We start from the raw sequence: 14,488 nt of genomic DNA, 5'->3' as shown, positions 1-14,488 counted from the left end.
CAGGCTTGAGCCACCGCGCCCGGCCAACTTTTTTTTTTTTTTTTGAGACAGGGTCTTACTCTGTCACCCAGGCTGGAGTGCCAGTGGAGCCATCATGGCTCACTGCAGCCTCAAACTCCCGGGCTCAGGTGATCCTCCCACCTCAGCCTCCCAAGTAGCTGGGACTATAGCACAGGCCATCACACCTAGCTCATTTCTTTTGTAATTTTTGTAGAGGAACATGGGGTCTTGCCATCTTGCCCAGGCTGGTCTGGAACTCCTGGGCTCAAGCAACCCTCCCTCCTCAGCCTCCCAAAGTGATGAAATTACAGGCGTGACCCCCACACCCAGCCTATAACTCATTTTTGAAAAATTAATGGTAATGTATTTATTACGTCTATTAAAAAAAATCAGGCCGGGCACAGTGGCTCAGGCCTGTAATCCCAGCACTTTGGGAGGCCAAGACGGGTGGATCATGAGGTCAGGAAATCGAGACCATCCTGGCTAACACGGTGAAACCCCATCTCTACTAAAAATACAAAAAAAATTAGCCATGCGTGGTGGCGGGCGCCTGTAGTCCCAGCTACTCGGGAGGCTGAGGTAGGAGCATAGCGTGAACCCGGGAGGCAGAGCTTGCAGTGAGCTGAGATCGTGCCACTGCACTCCAGCCTGGGCGATAGAGCGAGACTCCATCTCAAAAAAAAAAAGAAAGAAAGAAAAAATCATATATACACATGAAACTCATGACTTTATAGATATCATTCCTTACGACAAGGGTAAAGTAAAAAAAAAAATGTGAGGCTGGGCACGGTGGCTCAAGCCTGTAATCCCAGCACATTGGGAGGCCGAGACGGGTGGATCACGAGGTCAGGAGATCAAGACCATCCTGGCTAACCCGGTGAAACCCCGTCTCTACTAAAAAAAAATTACAAAAAAAAAAATGTGATTTTTTTTTTCTTTTTCCTCTTCTGGGGATGTTGTCTAGAGACACTCAGAATGTTCCAGCATTTGACATATTGTTGTTATAGGTTTTCCTATGGTACAGCCTCTAACAAAACTAGGCAGTCCCGAGCCCCTGGTAATAGAATTGTTGACCTTTATACCAACAAAGTTGGGAAAGCACCAAAATCTGCTTGTGGCGTGTGCCCAGGCAGACTTCAAGGGGTTCATGCCGTGAGTTTCTAAAGTACTTATGAGATTGTCCCAAACAAAAAACATGTCAGGAGGGCCTATGGCGGTTCCATGTGTGCTAAATGTGTTTGTGACAGGATCAAGCCTGCTGGCCTTACGCAGCAGCTGAAAATCATTTTGAAAGTGTTGAAGGCACAAGCACAGACTCAGAAAGCTAAATAAACATTGGGCTGGGGCTAGGCACAGTGGTTCATGCCTGTAATCCCAGCACATTGGGACGCCGAGGCAGGTGGATCACTTGAGGTCAGGAGTTCGAGACCAGCCTGGCCAACATGAGGAAAACCCATCTCTACTAAAAATACAAAAATTAGCTGGGCACAGTGGCTTATGCCTGTAATCCTAGCACTTTGGGAGGCTGAAGTGGGCAGATCACAAGATCAGGAGTTTGAGACCAACCTGGCCAACACAGTGAAACCCTGTTTCTACTAAAAATACAAAAAATTAGCCAGGTATGGTGGTAGGCACCTGTAATCCCGGCTACTTGGGAGTCTGAGGCAGGAGAATTGCTTGAACCCAGGGGGCAGAGGTTGCAGTGAGCCGAGATCATGCCATTGCACTCCAGCCCAGGCAACAGTGTGAGATTCCATCTCGAAACACAAAAAACAAAAACTAAAAAATCCCCCAAAATTAGCTAGTTGTGGTAGCACATGCTTGTAATCCCAGCTACTTGGGAGGATGAGGTAGGAGAATCACTTGAACCTGGGAGGAAGAGGTTGCAGTGAACCGAGATTGTGCCATTGCACTCCAACCTGCAACCTGGGCAACAAAAGCAAAACTCCATCTTAAAAAAAAAAAAAAAAGGGCTAGGCATGGTGGCTCATGTCTGTAATCCCAGCACATTGGGACACCGAGGCAGGTGGATCACTTGAGGTCAGGAGTTCGAGACCAGCCTGACCAACATGGTGAAACCCTGCCTCTACTAAAAATACAAAAATTAGCTGAGCGTGGTGGCACATGCCTGTGGTCCCAGTTACTTGGGAGGCTGAGGCACAAGAATCACTTAAACCTGGGAGGTGGAGGTTGCAGTGAGCCAAGATGTTGCCACAGCACTCTAGTCTTTGTGACAGAGCAAGACTCTGTCTCAAAAAAAAAAAAAAAGAAAAAAAAAAAGCTTTTTTGAGAAATAAAAATTAATTAAAAGACTTTTAAAAAGAGAGTTAATCTAGAGAAAATTTTTTTTTTTTTTTTTTTTTTTTTTTTTTTTTTTTTTGAGACAGAGTCTCGCTCTGTCGCCCAGGCTGGAGTGCAGTGGCCGGATCTCAGCTCACTGCAAGCTCCGCCTCCCGGGTTTACGCCATTCTCCTGCCTCAGCCTCCCGAGTAGCTGGGACTACAGGCGCCCGCCACCTCGCCTGGCTAGTTTTTTGTATTTTTTTTAGTAGAGACGAGGTTTCACCGTGTTAACCAGGATGGTCTCGATCTTCTGACCTCGTGATCCGCCCGTCTCGGCCTCCCAAAGTGCTGGGATTACAGGCTTGAGCCACCGCGCCCGGCCGAGAAAAATATTAAGTAGACAATGGCTCAAGAGGAACGACGATGTGGCAAAAATTGTGACAAAAGTACACAAATGCTGTGTTTGGGAAACACACAGCTAGACACTCATCCAGAAAGGCCTGCCCAGACACGCTCAGCCCCAGACATGCTCAGCGCCAGCCACGCTACCCACCTGCTTGATGGGGTAGAGGGAGCCCACCCTCTGGGTGCCGCTGTAGGTCAGCCAGTTGGTGATCTCGCAGCTTCCCACCAGCCACTGGCGGCCCCGGAAGTCACTGTGTTCACATAGCACCCAACTGGGCCCAGCAGGTGTCAGGGACACAGAGAAGAGCACAGACATACAGACAGACAGGTAGAGGAGGAGACACAGACGTCAAAACGTTCTCCACCTCCTCTTCTCTCATGCAGGGATTCCTCTGCCTGGAATAGGGTTCCCAGGACAGAGAGGGAGGCTGGGAAGTAGATTTGGGGTTTGCAGGGTAAAGTAGGATCCTGAGAAGCCCACCAAGCTGAGGTCTAAGCCCTGAGAGCCAGTGACCCTTCTCAGTCTGCACTTCTCCCTCCTTCCTGGCTTGGAGGGGAGTGGGGCAAAAGTGGGGAGGGGAAAGAGGCCAGAGACCCCCAGGATCTCCGTCTTGCCATGACTCATCCCCACCAGCAGCCCCCGCACCCGTGCCTCCCCTCAGCACTCACACGCCCCCCTTGATCCGCACGGACAGCACGTGGTTGTTGAAGCCCTCGGCTTGCAGGCTCCGCACCTCCCTGCTGAGCTCGATCTCCTTCCCCTCGAAGCACTGGAGTCCATACAGGAAAATCGAAGGCTCTGAAAAGTGCTGGGGCCCAGGAGACAGACAAGGGTGAGGCTCTGAGAGCCCAAGTCCCAGACACAATCCCACAATCCCAGACACCCAGACTCCCAGATCTGTATGTCAGGCCTTCTTCCCTCCTGAGCTCAGTTCTGCAGGGCCACCGACTCTTGGACGCTGGCAGCCGAGTGCCCCCGATTCTCAGAGGCAGTAAGTGCCAGGCTGGGCCCCCAATTTCCCCCTCAAACCTCCTCTCTGGTAAATAGCACTTCTCAGAACTAACCTGGCACTCTGAGCCAGGATGGAAACCTGGGGCTTTTTTTTTTTTTTTTTTTTTTTGAGATGGAGTCTTGCTCTTATTGCCCAGGCTAGAGTACAGTGGCGCGATATTGGCTTATTGCAACCTCCGCCTCCTGGGTTCAAACAATTCTTCTGCCTCAGCCTTCCGAGTAGCTGCAATTACAGGCACGTGCCACAATGCTCGGCTAATTTTTGTACTTTTAGTAGAGATGGGGTTTCACCATGTTAGCCTAGTTGGTCTCAAACTCCTGACCTCAGGTGATCTGTCCACCTTGGCCTACCAAAGTGCTAGGATTACAGGAGTAATCCTGTAATTACATCACGCCCGGCCTAGATTTTTTTTTTTTTTTTTTTTTTTTTTTGAGACGGAGTCTCGCTCTGTTGCCCAGGCTGGAGTGCAGTGGTGCAATCACAGCTCATTGTAGCCTCAACTTCCTGGGCTAAAGTGATCCTCCCACCTCAGCCTCCTGAGTAGCTGGGACTCTGCTACCATGCCTAGCTAATTTTTTGTAGAGACAGGGTCTCACCATGTTGCCCAGGCAGGTCTCAAACTCCTAGGCTCAAGTGATCCTCCTGACTTAGCCTCCCAAAGTACTAGAATTTATTTACTTAATTTTTTTGAGATGGAGTCTCACTCTGTCACCCAGGCTTGAGTGCAGTGGCGCAATCTCAGCTCACTGTAACCTCCACCTTTAAAGTTCAAGCAATTCTCCTGCTTCAGCCTCCCAAGTAGCTGGGATTATAGGCAAGAGCCACCATGCCCAGCTAATTTTTGTAGAGACGGGGTTTCATCGTGTTGGCCAGGCTAGTCTCGAACTCCTGACCTCATGATCTGCCCGCCTTGGCCTCCCAAAGTGCTAGAACTACAGGCATGAGCCAACACGCACGGCCCAAAGTACTAGAATTATAGGCACAAGCCGCCGCACCTGGCCTCATTCTAGATTTCTCCTTTTCATCTTCATGATAACAATAACAACAATAATACTGATAATAATAGCAGCTCACATTCATCAGGGTTTACTACAGGCCATATTATGCTAAGCACTTTACCTGATCTCATTATAACTCTTCAACAACCCTATAAGGTAGAAGCTATTATCATCCCCCACTTAATAGGGAGGAAACAGGCTGAAGAGGGTAAATCACTTGCTCAGGGACCTAAAGCCGGGCTTCAGAACCAGGTTTATCTGTCTTCAGAGCCCAACATGTAGTTGCAAAGGACTAGGACCCCAGAACCAGCTGCCTGGGGGAGAGCCTGGCTTTGCCTGTTACCAACTGTGTGACCTGGAGCCTGTGGCTTAGTTTCCACATCTGGAAAAGGGAGATAATAATGGGAACACACCTCTCAGCATTGTGGAGAAGATTAAAAAGGTTTAGTATATGTGGCAAGCCATTTTTTTTTCCTTTGAGACAGAGTCTTGTTCTGTCACCCAGGCTGGAGTACAGTGACATTCTCGTGGGTTCAAGCGAATCTCCTGTCTCAGCCTCCCAAGTAGCTGGGATTACAGACATGCACCATCACATCCGGCTAATTTTTGTATTTTTAGTAGAGACAGAGTTTCACCATGTTGGCCAAGCTGGTCTTGAACTCTTTACCTCAGGTAATCCGCCCGCCTCGGCCTCTCAAAGTGCTGGGATTATAGGCATGAGCCACCGCGCCTGGCTGGTGTGAAGCCTTTTAATTTTAAACACCATCTGGCACATACTATGCACTCAGTAAGCATCACCCGTTCTGACTGAGTACTGCCCCCACTGGCCACACAGTCACCAAGTCCTACAGATGCTAGCCCCTTATTGTGGTCACTTCCATCCATCTCTTCCTAGGTGAAGGACATCACAATTCACTCTGGGTCATTGTAGCAGCAACCCCACTGCCTTGCCCCTTCCCATTGGTCTGCGGCAGGCAGGGCCATCTTTTTAGCTGGTCCTATCACTCCTCCCTGCGTGGAACATCACCTTGGCAGCACTGGCCCCTGCCCCACCCAGCCCTGAGTGTTAGTCCCACCATCCCCGCACCACTTCTGTATCTGGATGTACCACTCTGCATGTAATCTTTATGTCTATGGGACCATGGGTTCCTTACAGGCAGGGCTGTGTCCGATTTCTTTCCATGTCCCCAGGTCCTGTCTCAGTGGGTGCTCAATGAAGAGCTAGCAAACTAAACTGGCTTTACAGCCCCAGAGTCAAGGGGACCTAGGGGGGTTCTATAAACACTGGAGTCAACCCCTGCACCAGCACACAGGTTCTGTGTCCAGAACTCCCCCAGCAGCAACTTCCGCTTCCAGGATTGCCTGGAACAGGACATGGAAACTCACCAGGGATACCTTCAGGAGAGAACCCAGGACCGTAGAGGCTAGGCAGCCCATAGCTGTGAGAGTGGGGAACTCGCCCTCAGAGAGAATGTGCTGGTCACCCTTGAAGTTCTTCTCATCAAACAGGATCCAGCTGGGGAAGGGGAAGAAATGGAGGGTATGTGAGCCTACCTGTCCTTGGCCTGCCCAGGTTCCCCTGAGATACAGAAGAGGGAATGAAGACTTGATCATGACCCCCTGTCCCAGGGGAGGTCAAGGATGAACAGGCACTACAGCAGCAGGGAATGAGGTCAGACTTAAGAAAAGACTGAATGAGGCCGGGCGCGGTGGCTCAAGCCTGTAATCCCAGCACTTTGGGAGGCCAAGACGGGCGGATCACGAGGTCAAGAGATGGAGATCATCCTGGCGAACACGGTGAAACCCTGTCTCTACTAAAAAATACAAAAATCTAGCCGGGCGAGGTGGCGGGCGCCTGTAGTCCCAGCTACTCAGGAGGCTGAGGCAGGAGAATAGCGTAAACCCGGGAGGCGGAGCTTACAGTGAGCTGAGATCCGGCCACTGCACTCCAGCCTGGGCGACAGAGCGAGACTCCATCTCAAAAAAAAAAAAAAAAGAAAAGAAAAGACTGAATGAAATCATACTGCCCCTATGGAGGGGAATTTGGCAATATTAAGCAAAACTCCATGAGTAATTACTCAGCAATCTCATACCTAGGAATCCATCCCAAGGACACCCTTTGAGAACATGAAATAACACATGCAGGAGGCTATTCATTATAGTACTTCAGCAACAGAGAAGGGTGGAAGCAGCCCAGATGTCCATCAATAGTGGATTGGCTGAATAAATTAAGAAAAAGTGGAGTATAATGCAGCAGTTAAGTGGAATGAAACAGAGCTCTTAAAGGGATATAAAGTGATCTCCAAACAGATGAAAAAAGTAGGTGCATAACAGTGTTTATAGCAAACTTCCTTTAAAAAACTGAGATACAATTCACATGCCATAAAATTCACACTATGTTGTTGTTGTTGTTGTTGTTGTTGAGATGGAGTTTCGCTATTGTTGCCCAGGCTGGAACGCAATGGCGCGATCTCAGCTCACCGCAACCTCCACCTCCTGGGTTCAAGCAATTCATCAGCCTCCCGAGTAGCTGGGACTACAGGCATGTGCCACCATGCCCAGCTAATTTTGTATTTTTAGTAGAGATGGGGTTTCACCATCTTGGCCAGGCTGGTCTCGAGCTCCTGACCTCAAGTGATCCACCCACCTCGGCCTCCCAGAGCGTCCTCCCACCACACCTGGCCAAAATTCACACTTTTAAAGTGTACAATTTAGTGTTTTTTTATTATATTAACCTGGTTATAGTATGCTCCCTTTTGTGTAAGAAAATGGAGAAGGAAAACAAAATATAAATATTTGGTGTCTATAGTTATATGGAAATTTATGAGTGTATATTTGCTTATATCTTTTTTTTTTTTTTTTGAGACGGAGTCTTGCTCGCCCGGCTAGTTTTTTTGTATTTTTTAGTAGAGACGGTGTTTCACCGTGTTAGCCAGAATGGTCTCGATCTCCCAACCTCGTGATCCGCCCGTCTCAGCCTCCCAAAGTGCTGGGATTACAGGCTTGAGCCACCGCGCCCGGCCACATTTGCTTATATCTTAACAACAATAACAAAAAAGCCGGTGGATGAATACACCACACACCAAACAAACAAACAAACAAAAGATTTCTACCAGGGGGAGAGAGGGAAAAAGGTGGCAGGGACAGAGATGAAAGCTGTTGGCTTTGGAATTGTTATAGGCTGAATGTCTGTGTCCTCCCAAAATCATATGCTAAAGCCATAACCCTCAATGTAATGGTATTCAGAGGCGGGGCCTTTTGGAGGTAATTCGGTTTAGAGGGGGTCATGAGGGTGGGACCCATGATGGGATTAGTGTCCTTAAAAGAAGAGGAAGGGGCCGGGTGCAGTGGCTCACGCCTGTAATCCCAACATTTTGGGAAGCCGAGGCGGGCAGATCACCTGAGGTCGGGAGTTCAAGGCCAGCCTGACCAACATGAAGAAACCCCATCTCTACTAAAAATACAAATATCAGCTGGGTGTGGTGGCGCATGCCTGTAATCCCAGGTACTTAGGAGGCTGAGGCAGGAGAATTGCTTGAACCCAGGAGGCAGAGGTTTCAGTGAACTGAGATTGCGCCATTGCACTACAGCCTGGGCAACAAGAGTGAAACTCCACCTCAAAAAAAAAAAAAAAAAAAGAAGAGGAAGAGACAGGAGCTCCTACTCTCTCTCTTCACTACATGAGAACACAGTGAGAAGATGGCCTTCTGCAAACCAGGAAGAAAGGCCTCACTGGGGAAGTGAAGTGGCCAGCACCTTGATCTTGAATTTCCTAGTGTCCCGAATTGTGAGAGAATAAATTTCTCTTATTTAAACCACACAAACTATGGTATTTTGTGATAGCAGCCTGAGCTAAGGCAGGAACCACGTAAATATTTCATGTAATAATTATTATTTTAGAGATAAGATCTTACTCTGTTGCGCAGGCTGGAGTGCAGTGCTGTGATCATAGCTCACTGCAGCCTCCAACTTCTGGGCTCAAACAATCCTCCCATCTCAGCCTCCTGAGTAGGTAGTACTACAGGTGCATGACACCACACCCAGCTAATTAAAAATTTTTCTGTTGAGACAGGGTCTCCTTATGTTGCCCAGATGGGTCTTGAACTCCTGGACTCCTGCCTCAGCCTCCCAATTACAGGCATGAGCCACCGTGCCCAGCTTCATGGCAACTATTCATAGGAAAACAGAATTAGGGCCAGGTGCAGTGGTTTACACCTGTAATTCCAACACTTTGGGAGACCAAGAAGGGAGGATTGCTTGAGCCCAGAAGTTTGAAACCAGCCTAAGTAACAAAGTGAGACCCCTATCTCTAGAAAAAAGTAAAAAAATTAGCTGGGCATGGTGGTGTGCATCTATGGTCCCAGCTTCTCAGGAGGCTGAAGCAGGAGGATCCCTTGAGCCCAGGAGGTCAAGGCTGCAGTGAGCTGTGTTCACACCACTGCACTCCAGCCCAAATGGAAAGTGAGACCCTGTCTCAAACAAAAACAAAAACGAATCCAGAAATAGATAAAAATGAAAAGTATTCCTTAAAACTGAAAATCAATTAATGAACCTAACTGTATTTTAGGTTGGTGACATAACTACACACACAAAAGTATTATTTCAAATGTGTTTAAGACACAGTAATTTGAACTAATACATAACAAATAGGTTATAGTTGAATATCCTGAGGACAAAAAGAACCACAAGAGGCCAGGCGCGCTGGCTCATGCCTGTAATTCCAGCACTTTGGGAGGCCGAGGGAGGTGGATCACAAGGTCAAGAGTTTGAGACCAGCCTGACCAACATCGTGAAACCCCATCTCTACTAAAAATACAAAAATTAGCTGGGCGTGGTGGTGGGCACCTGTATTCCCAGCTACTTGGAAGGCTGAAGCAGAATTGCTTGAACCCAGGAGGCGGAGGTTGCAGTGAGCCAAGATAGCGCCACTGCACTCCCGTCTGGGCGACAGAGCGAGACTCCATCTCAAAAAAAAAAAAAAAAAAAAAAAAACCCCACACAGGAAACTCCCAACAGCATTCAGTGGTTTTTACTATTAGTTGTGATATGGGCATTATAACTTTGAAACACCTAGCATGCAGATTTTGGTCTCTAAATACCATTTGCCACTAAAAGGAACCAGCGTTCCATGGCAAATAGCCAATTCTAGATTTGGAGCAAAAAAGAATGTACAAAGTGATCCTGGAGTATCTTATATCAAGAAAATTATCAAAACTACTAGGGTCGCCAGGTGCGGTGGCTCATGCCTGTAATCCCAGCACTTTGGGAGGCCAAGGTGGGCGGATCACCTGAGGTTGATAATTCAAGACCAGCCAGACCCACATGGAGAAACCCCATCTCTACTAAAAATACAAAATTAGCTGGGCTTGGTAGCACATGCCTATAATCCCAGCTACTTGGGAAGGCTGAGGCAGGAGAATCGCTTGAACCTGGGAGGCAGAGGTTGCGATGAGCTGAGATCGCACCATTGCACTCCACCCCGGGCAACAGAGCAAAACTCTGTCTCAAAAACAAAAACAAACAACAACAACAACAACAACAAAAACTACTGGGGTCGGCCGGGCACGGTGGCTCATGCCTGTAACCCCAGCTCTTTGGAAGTCGGAGGTGGCAGATAGCTTGAGCCCAGGAGTTTGAGATCAGCCTGGCCAACATGACGAAACTTGCCCCAAGGACCTTATTTGGATGCTGAGAAAAACAAGTTAATTTCACAAATGTATTTTTGAGACAATAGGAGAAATCTGAACACGGACTGGGTATTGGGTAATATGAACAAATTGTTATTAATTTTATTAGATGTGATAATGACTTCTGGCTACGTGGGGAAAAAGAGACACACGTTGAAGTGTTTACCCATGAAATTTTACGTTGGGTCAAGGATTTAAAATACTCCACTGAAAATTTAAAAGAGCACACGAATAGAGGAAATAAGATTTATCTTTATATTATACAATCTACAGTTTTCCATTTTCCATTAAAACCTTATTTTATTTTGTTTATTTTAAAATTGAAAGGCGCAAGACAGAACAGCTCATCCCAAGGTAGCCAAAGGAAGGAAATCATTTGAAAGACTCTCCTCCTGCAGCCCCGCCTCTGCCCCAGCGCCCCCAGCCCTTCACCCTTCCACGTCCTCACCTGCCGCCGTGGACTCTGCAGGACTGAGGTCGGAAGGAGGCGGGCAGAGCGGCCTGGTCATCTTCAAAGGAGAAGTGGTCGCCCAGAAAGTCGGGGCGGGAGAAAAGCTGAATCTGGAGGCAGAGAGGGGAGATGAGGGGAAGAAGGGCGATGGAGTAGGGCCGAGAACAGTGGGGAGGGGAGAGGTTTGAAACGAGGGGAGAGACGGGAGCCCAAAGACTCCCTGCGGAGTCCCCGCCTTACCTTTGAGACGAAGTGCAGATCGTGCTCCCCGACCTGAAGGGAGGGGCGGAATTGAGAATTAGGGAGAGTGCCGGCCCCCCGCCTCCGCTCCTCTAGGTTTCAGTACTGCCCACCCCGCGGCCGCACCCTCGGCCCGGCCACCTCCCAAGGCCCCGCCCCGAGCGCCCAGGCAGGTCCTCCAGCCCGCTACCTCTGCGTGGGGGCGGGGCGCACCCGAACTCCAGGTCCCGCCACCGGGGAGGCCCCGCCCCCCCGCGGCCGGCACGCACCTGTAGGACCGGCTGTAGCGAAGCGAGGGCGCTGTTGCCCGCGCCCCAGTCCTCGCAGTTACGGTACACGCCCTTCTCCAGCACGTACTGTTCTCCGGAGAAGCCCACCTCCTGGTAGGCCACCCACCTGCAGGAAGGACGGGGCGCGGGTCAGCTGGGACAGAGCCTGCACCTCTCCTGGAACCGCCCCCGGCTCACCCGGGCCCAACCCGCTCCCGGAGCCCGGGTCACTTACACGCCGCTGAGCACGTGGATGGCCTGTGTGCTGGGGCCGTGTTGCACCAGCTCCACATCCGGCAATGCCTTGCTCACCTCCACGCCATGCCCCTCGAAGTCCATGGCCTCAAATAGCACGATGGCCGGGTCCCCAAAGTCCTGGGTTCCCAGGGACAGTCAGGTCTTTCCCGCCCACAAACCGAAACCCCTGGGAGTGCCCAGACCCGAGGGTCACAGCCCACCCGGGGAATTAGGGGTGAGGCTGACAGTACGGCCTGGAGAAGAGCAGCAGAGGGAAGAGAGGCTAGACCTCTGGGAACACTTCCAGGGAGAACACAGAGAGGGGGTACAAATTCTTCCCTCCACAAATTGTACTGGGGGAGGGCTGCCTGGGGCCAGGTGGGCCAATTGCCTTTGCTTACCGTCCGGATGACCCGGAGGGAGGTCAGCAACTCGTCATAGCCTCCCCAGTGTGACCAGTCTGGGTATTCCCCCTCCTCCAGCAGATACTGGTGGCCCCGAAAGCCCTCCTTCTCGTAGCCCACCCAGCTGGCAAAAGCAGAAGGACGGACAGGCAGGTTCAGTCATAGGAGGCCCATGGATGAATGAGATAGCTGTCCCCACCCCTACGCAGCCCAGGTCACTCCCCACTCCCAAGGGTAAAGGCCAGTGGAGGTGATGAAATGGAAGGAAGGGTCCTGAGTTCTCACCAGCCCCCGAGAACTCTCAGGGACCCCACAGAGGCCAGGTGGGGGCTCTGGCTGTCCTCTGGCTGCTGAAGGTTGTAGATGTCTTGGCTCACTTCCCAGCTGCGGCCCTGAAAGCCGGGGGCCTCATACACCACAGCCTGGGGGAAACGGGTGTCAGGATGGCAGGGAGTCATCTGGACCCAAACACACTCAGCCAGCTCAGGAATGGCTCTGCCCAGCATCGGGCCAATGTGGCACCCCCCAGTCCTCCCACCTTCTCACTGAACTCCATCCCCTTACCCGATTCCTGTCTCTACTCTGACCTCTGACCTTCTTACACATCAAAAGCAAGTTCCCAGTGAGCCCATCAGGTCCCATCTCCCTAGACCCAGCTTCTGGCCCCCAGTGCCCTCCTCTCTGGATTTCCTGTCCAGACCATGATAACCAGACACCTGCACCCCACCACCAAAGGCCCTCTTTGGCTCTTAAGCCCAGACTCTTACCCTCGGCTCCCCTGGCTTCTCCACACTTGGGCAGCCCTGCAGAGGAGACAGAGCTGAGACACCAGCCCAGAGATGGGAAAGACAGATGGGGCTGGGGATCTAGGATTTTCTTGATCCTGAGAACCCCAACCCCATGTCTTCCCTCTTCCCCCACCTCTTAGGTTAATCCTCCCTCTCCTTCCACTCCCATTCCCAATAGCAGCTCCCAGGAAGCAGTCTCCAAGGGGTGCTGTTTTAACTTCATCCCCCGTCCCTTCCCACCGACTGCAGGACCATGTTACTTGGGACAAGGGGCAGAGCCTAGACCTCCTGGCCTGTGGGTGTGCCCTGTTCTTTACCAATCTCATGGGCTTCAGGGAGCCCACGCTGGGGTCCGATGTGCCCCAGGCCTCTGAGGTGGGGTACTCTCCAGGTTCCAGGATGTAGGGAGTGTCTTCAAATAATGGTTTGGGGTACAGTAGCCACCTGGGGGAAGGCAGAGAGGCTGCTGCACCTCAGACTTCAAGGGACACAGATTGGCAGGTGGGAGGGAAGGTTTAGAGGGGAAAAGGAGGTTTTCTGGGGAGGCTCCCATCAGTCTCGTATAATCTCTTGCAGTAGCCACATTGGTCTCCCTTCCTCTGACTTTGCCTTCTCTAATTTCACACAACAGCTGGAGCATTTTTCTCTAGCATGCATGGAAAACTGCTTCAGCAACCCCAGTAGTTCCCTGTTAGCCTCACAATAAAACCCAGCTATGCAAAGAGGCTCTGCAATCTGGCCTCCTCCTTCTCCCTGGGACTCAATTCTTCCCACTTGTTGCTCACACCGGCTAGACTGAAAATTTGAAGCTTAACCCTCTCCTCTCTGGGCTTTTGCATGTGTTATTCCCTCTGCCAGATACACTCTTTTCCCCATTCATTCGGTTGACAAATATTTAGAAGCATCTGCTGTGTGCCAGACCCTGCTACAGGCATCAGGGATAGAGCAGTGAACAAACATACAAAATCTCTGCCCTCATGGAGCTTAGATTCTTGGCCAACTCATCCCAATATGGCGTCTCCTCCTCCAGGAAGGTTTCTCTGACTTCCACACTCTGCCTCTCATGGTATGGTGTTTTTCTGTGCTCCCTCACCCCAAAAATCTGAATTGCTATTGTCTGCTTACTTGCCTGACCCCGCCAGTGGACTGAGCACTCCTGAAGGCAAGAACTGGGTTCTGTTACCTCTGTGCCCCCAGCACCCAGCACAGTGAATGTCAAATGAAGAGATTCTAGAATAGACCAGACTCACAGTCCTGCAGAGACAATGGCAGATGCCACCTGCAGGGGCTTCTCCAGACCCTGGGAATTCTTCAAGGCCTCTCTTAGCTTCACTTGCGCCCCCTTGAGGCCCTCCTCAGAGAAGAGGCTGATTTCCGGGGTCCTGTAGTCCTATGGAAGGAGGGGGGAAATTAAATATATATAAACAGCTGCGTGTGGTGGTTCACGCCTGTAATCCCAGCACTTTGGGAGGCCGAGGTGGGCGGATCACCTGAGGTCAGCAGTTCGAGACCAGCTGACCAACAAGGAGAAACCCAGTCTCTACTAAAAATAAAAAATTAGCTGGGCGTGGTGGTACATGCCTGAAATCCCAGCTACTCGGGAGCCTGAGGCAGGAGAATCGCTTGAACCTCGGAGGCAGAGGTTGCGGTAAGCCAAGATCAAGCCATTGCACTCTAGCCTGGGCAACAAGAATGAAACTCTGTCTCAAAAAGA

The 14,488-nt window shown here is 50.5% G+C and overlaps 1 protein-coding gene and 1 pseudogene across 7 annotated transcripts in view; one reads left to right on the top strand and one right to left on the bottom strand.

The window, feature by feature from the left end:
* The window catches only part of CRYBG2 (crystallin beta-gamma domain containing 2), a 41,145-nt gene that overhangs the window by 4,921 nt on the left and 21,736 nt on the right, over positions 1 to 14,488 (bottom strand). For 5 of the 7 annotated variants that reach the window (XR_011624406.1, XM_071098023.1, XM_071098033.1 and 2 more), the window contains 12 exons: positions 14,025 to 14,164; positions 13,092 to 13,218; positions 12,754 to 12,789; positions 12,272 to 12,408; positions 11,984 to 12,110; positions 11,581 to 11,720; positions 11,346 to 11,472; positions 11,077 to 11,109; positions 10,834 to 10,946; positions 6,085 to 6,214; positions 3,357 to 3,496; positions 2,836 to 2,959 (listed from right to left, as the gene is read on the bottom strand). Coding sequence is in view for 4 of the 7 variants with exons in the window: in XM_071098023.1 (XP_070954124.1) it covers positions 2,836 to 2,959; positions 3,357 to 3,496; positions 6,085 to 6,214; positions 10,834 to 10,946; positions 11,077 to 11,109; positions 11,346 to 11,472; positions 11,581 to 11,720; positions 11,984 to 12,110; positions 12,272 to 12,408; positions 12,754 to 12,789; positions 13,092 to 13,218; positions 14,025 to 14,164 (1,374 nt within the window). In the remaining 3 variants the exon portion in view is untranslated. The remainder of the gene's footprint in view (positions 1 to 2,835; positions 2,960 to 3,356; positions 3,497 to 6,084; positions 6,215 to 10,833; positions 10,947 to 11,076; positions 11,110 to 11,345; positions 11,473 to 11,580; positions 11,721 to 11,983; positions 12,111 to 12,271; positions 12,409 to 12,753; positions 12,790 to 13,091; positions 13,219 to 14,024; positions 14,165 to 14,488) is intronic. The other 2 variants (XR_011624408.1, XR_011624409.1) reach the window with 1 other exon arrangement.
* LOC105494504 (large ribosomal subunit protein eL34-like) lies at positions 932 to 1,332 on the top strand (annotated as a pseudogene).

Source organism: Macaca nemestrina, chromosome 1 (assembly GCF_043159975.1).
Source record: "Macaca nemestrina isolate mMacNem1 chromosome 1, mMacNem.hap1, whole genome shotgun sequence".
Taxonomy (NCBI): domain Eukaryota; kingdom Metazoa; phylum Chordata; class Mammalia; order Primates; family Cercopithecidae; genus Macaca; species Macaca nemestrina.
The sequence above is the reverse complement of the archived record's forward strand: the minus strand, read 5'-3'. Positions and strand labels throughout refer to the sequence as shown.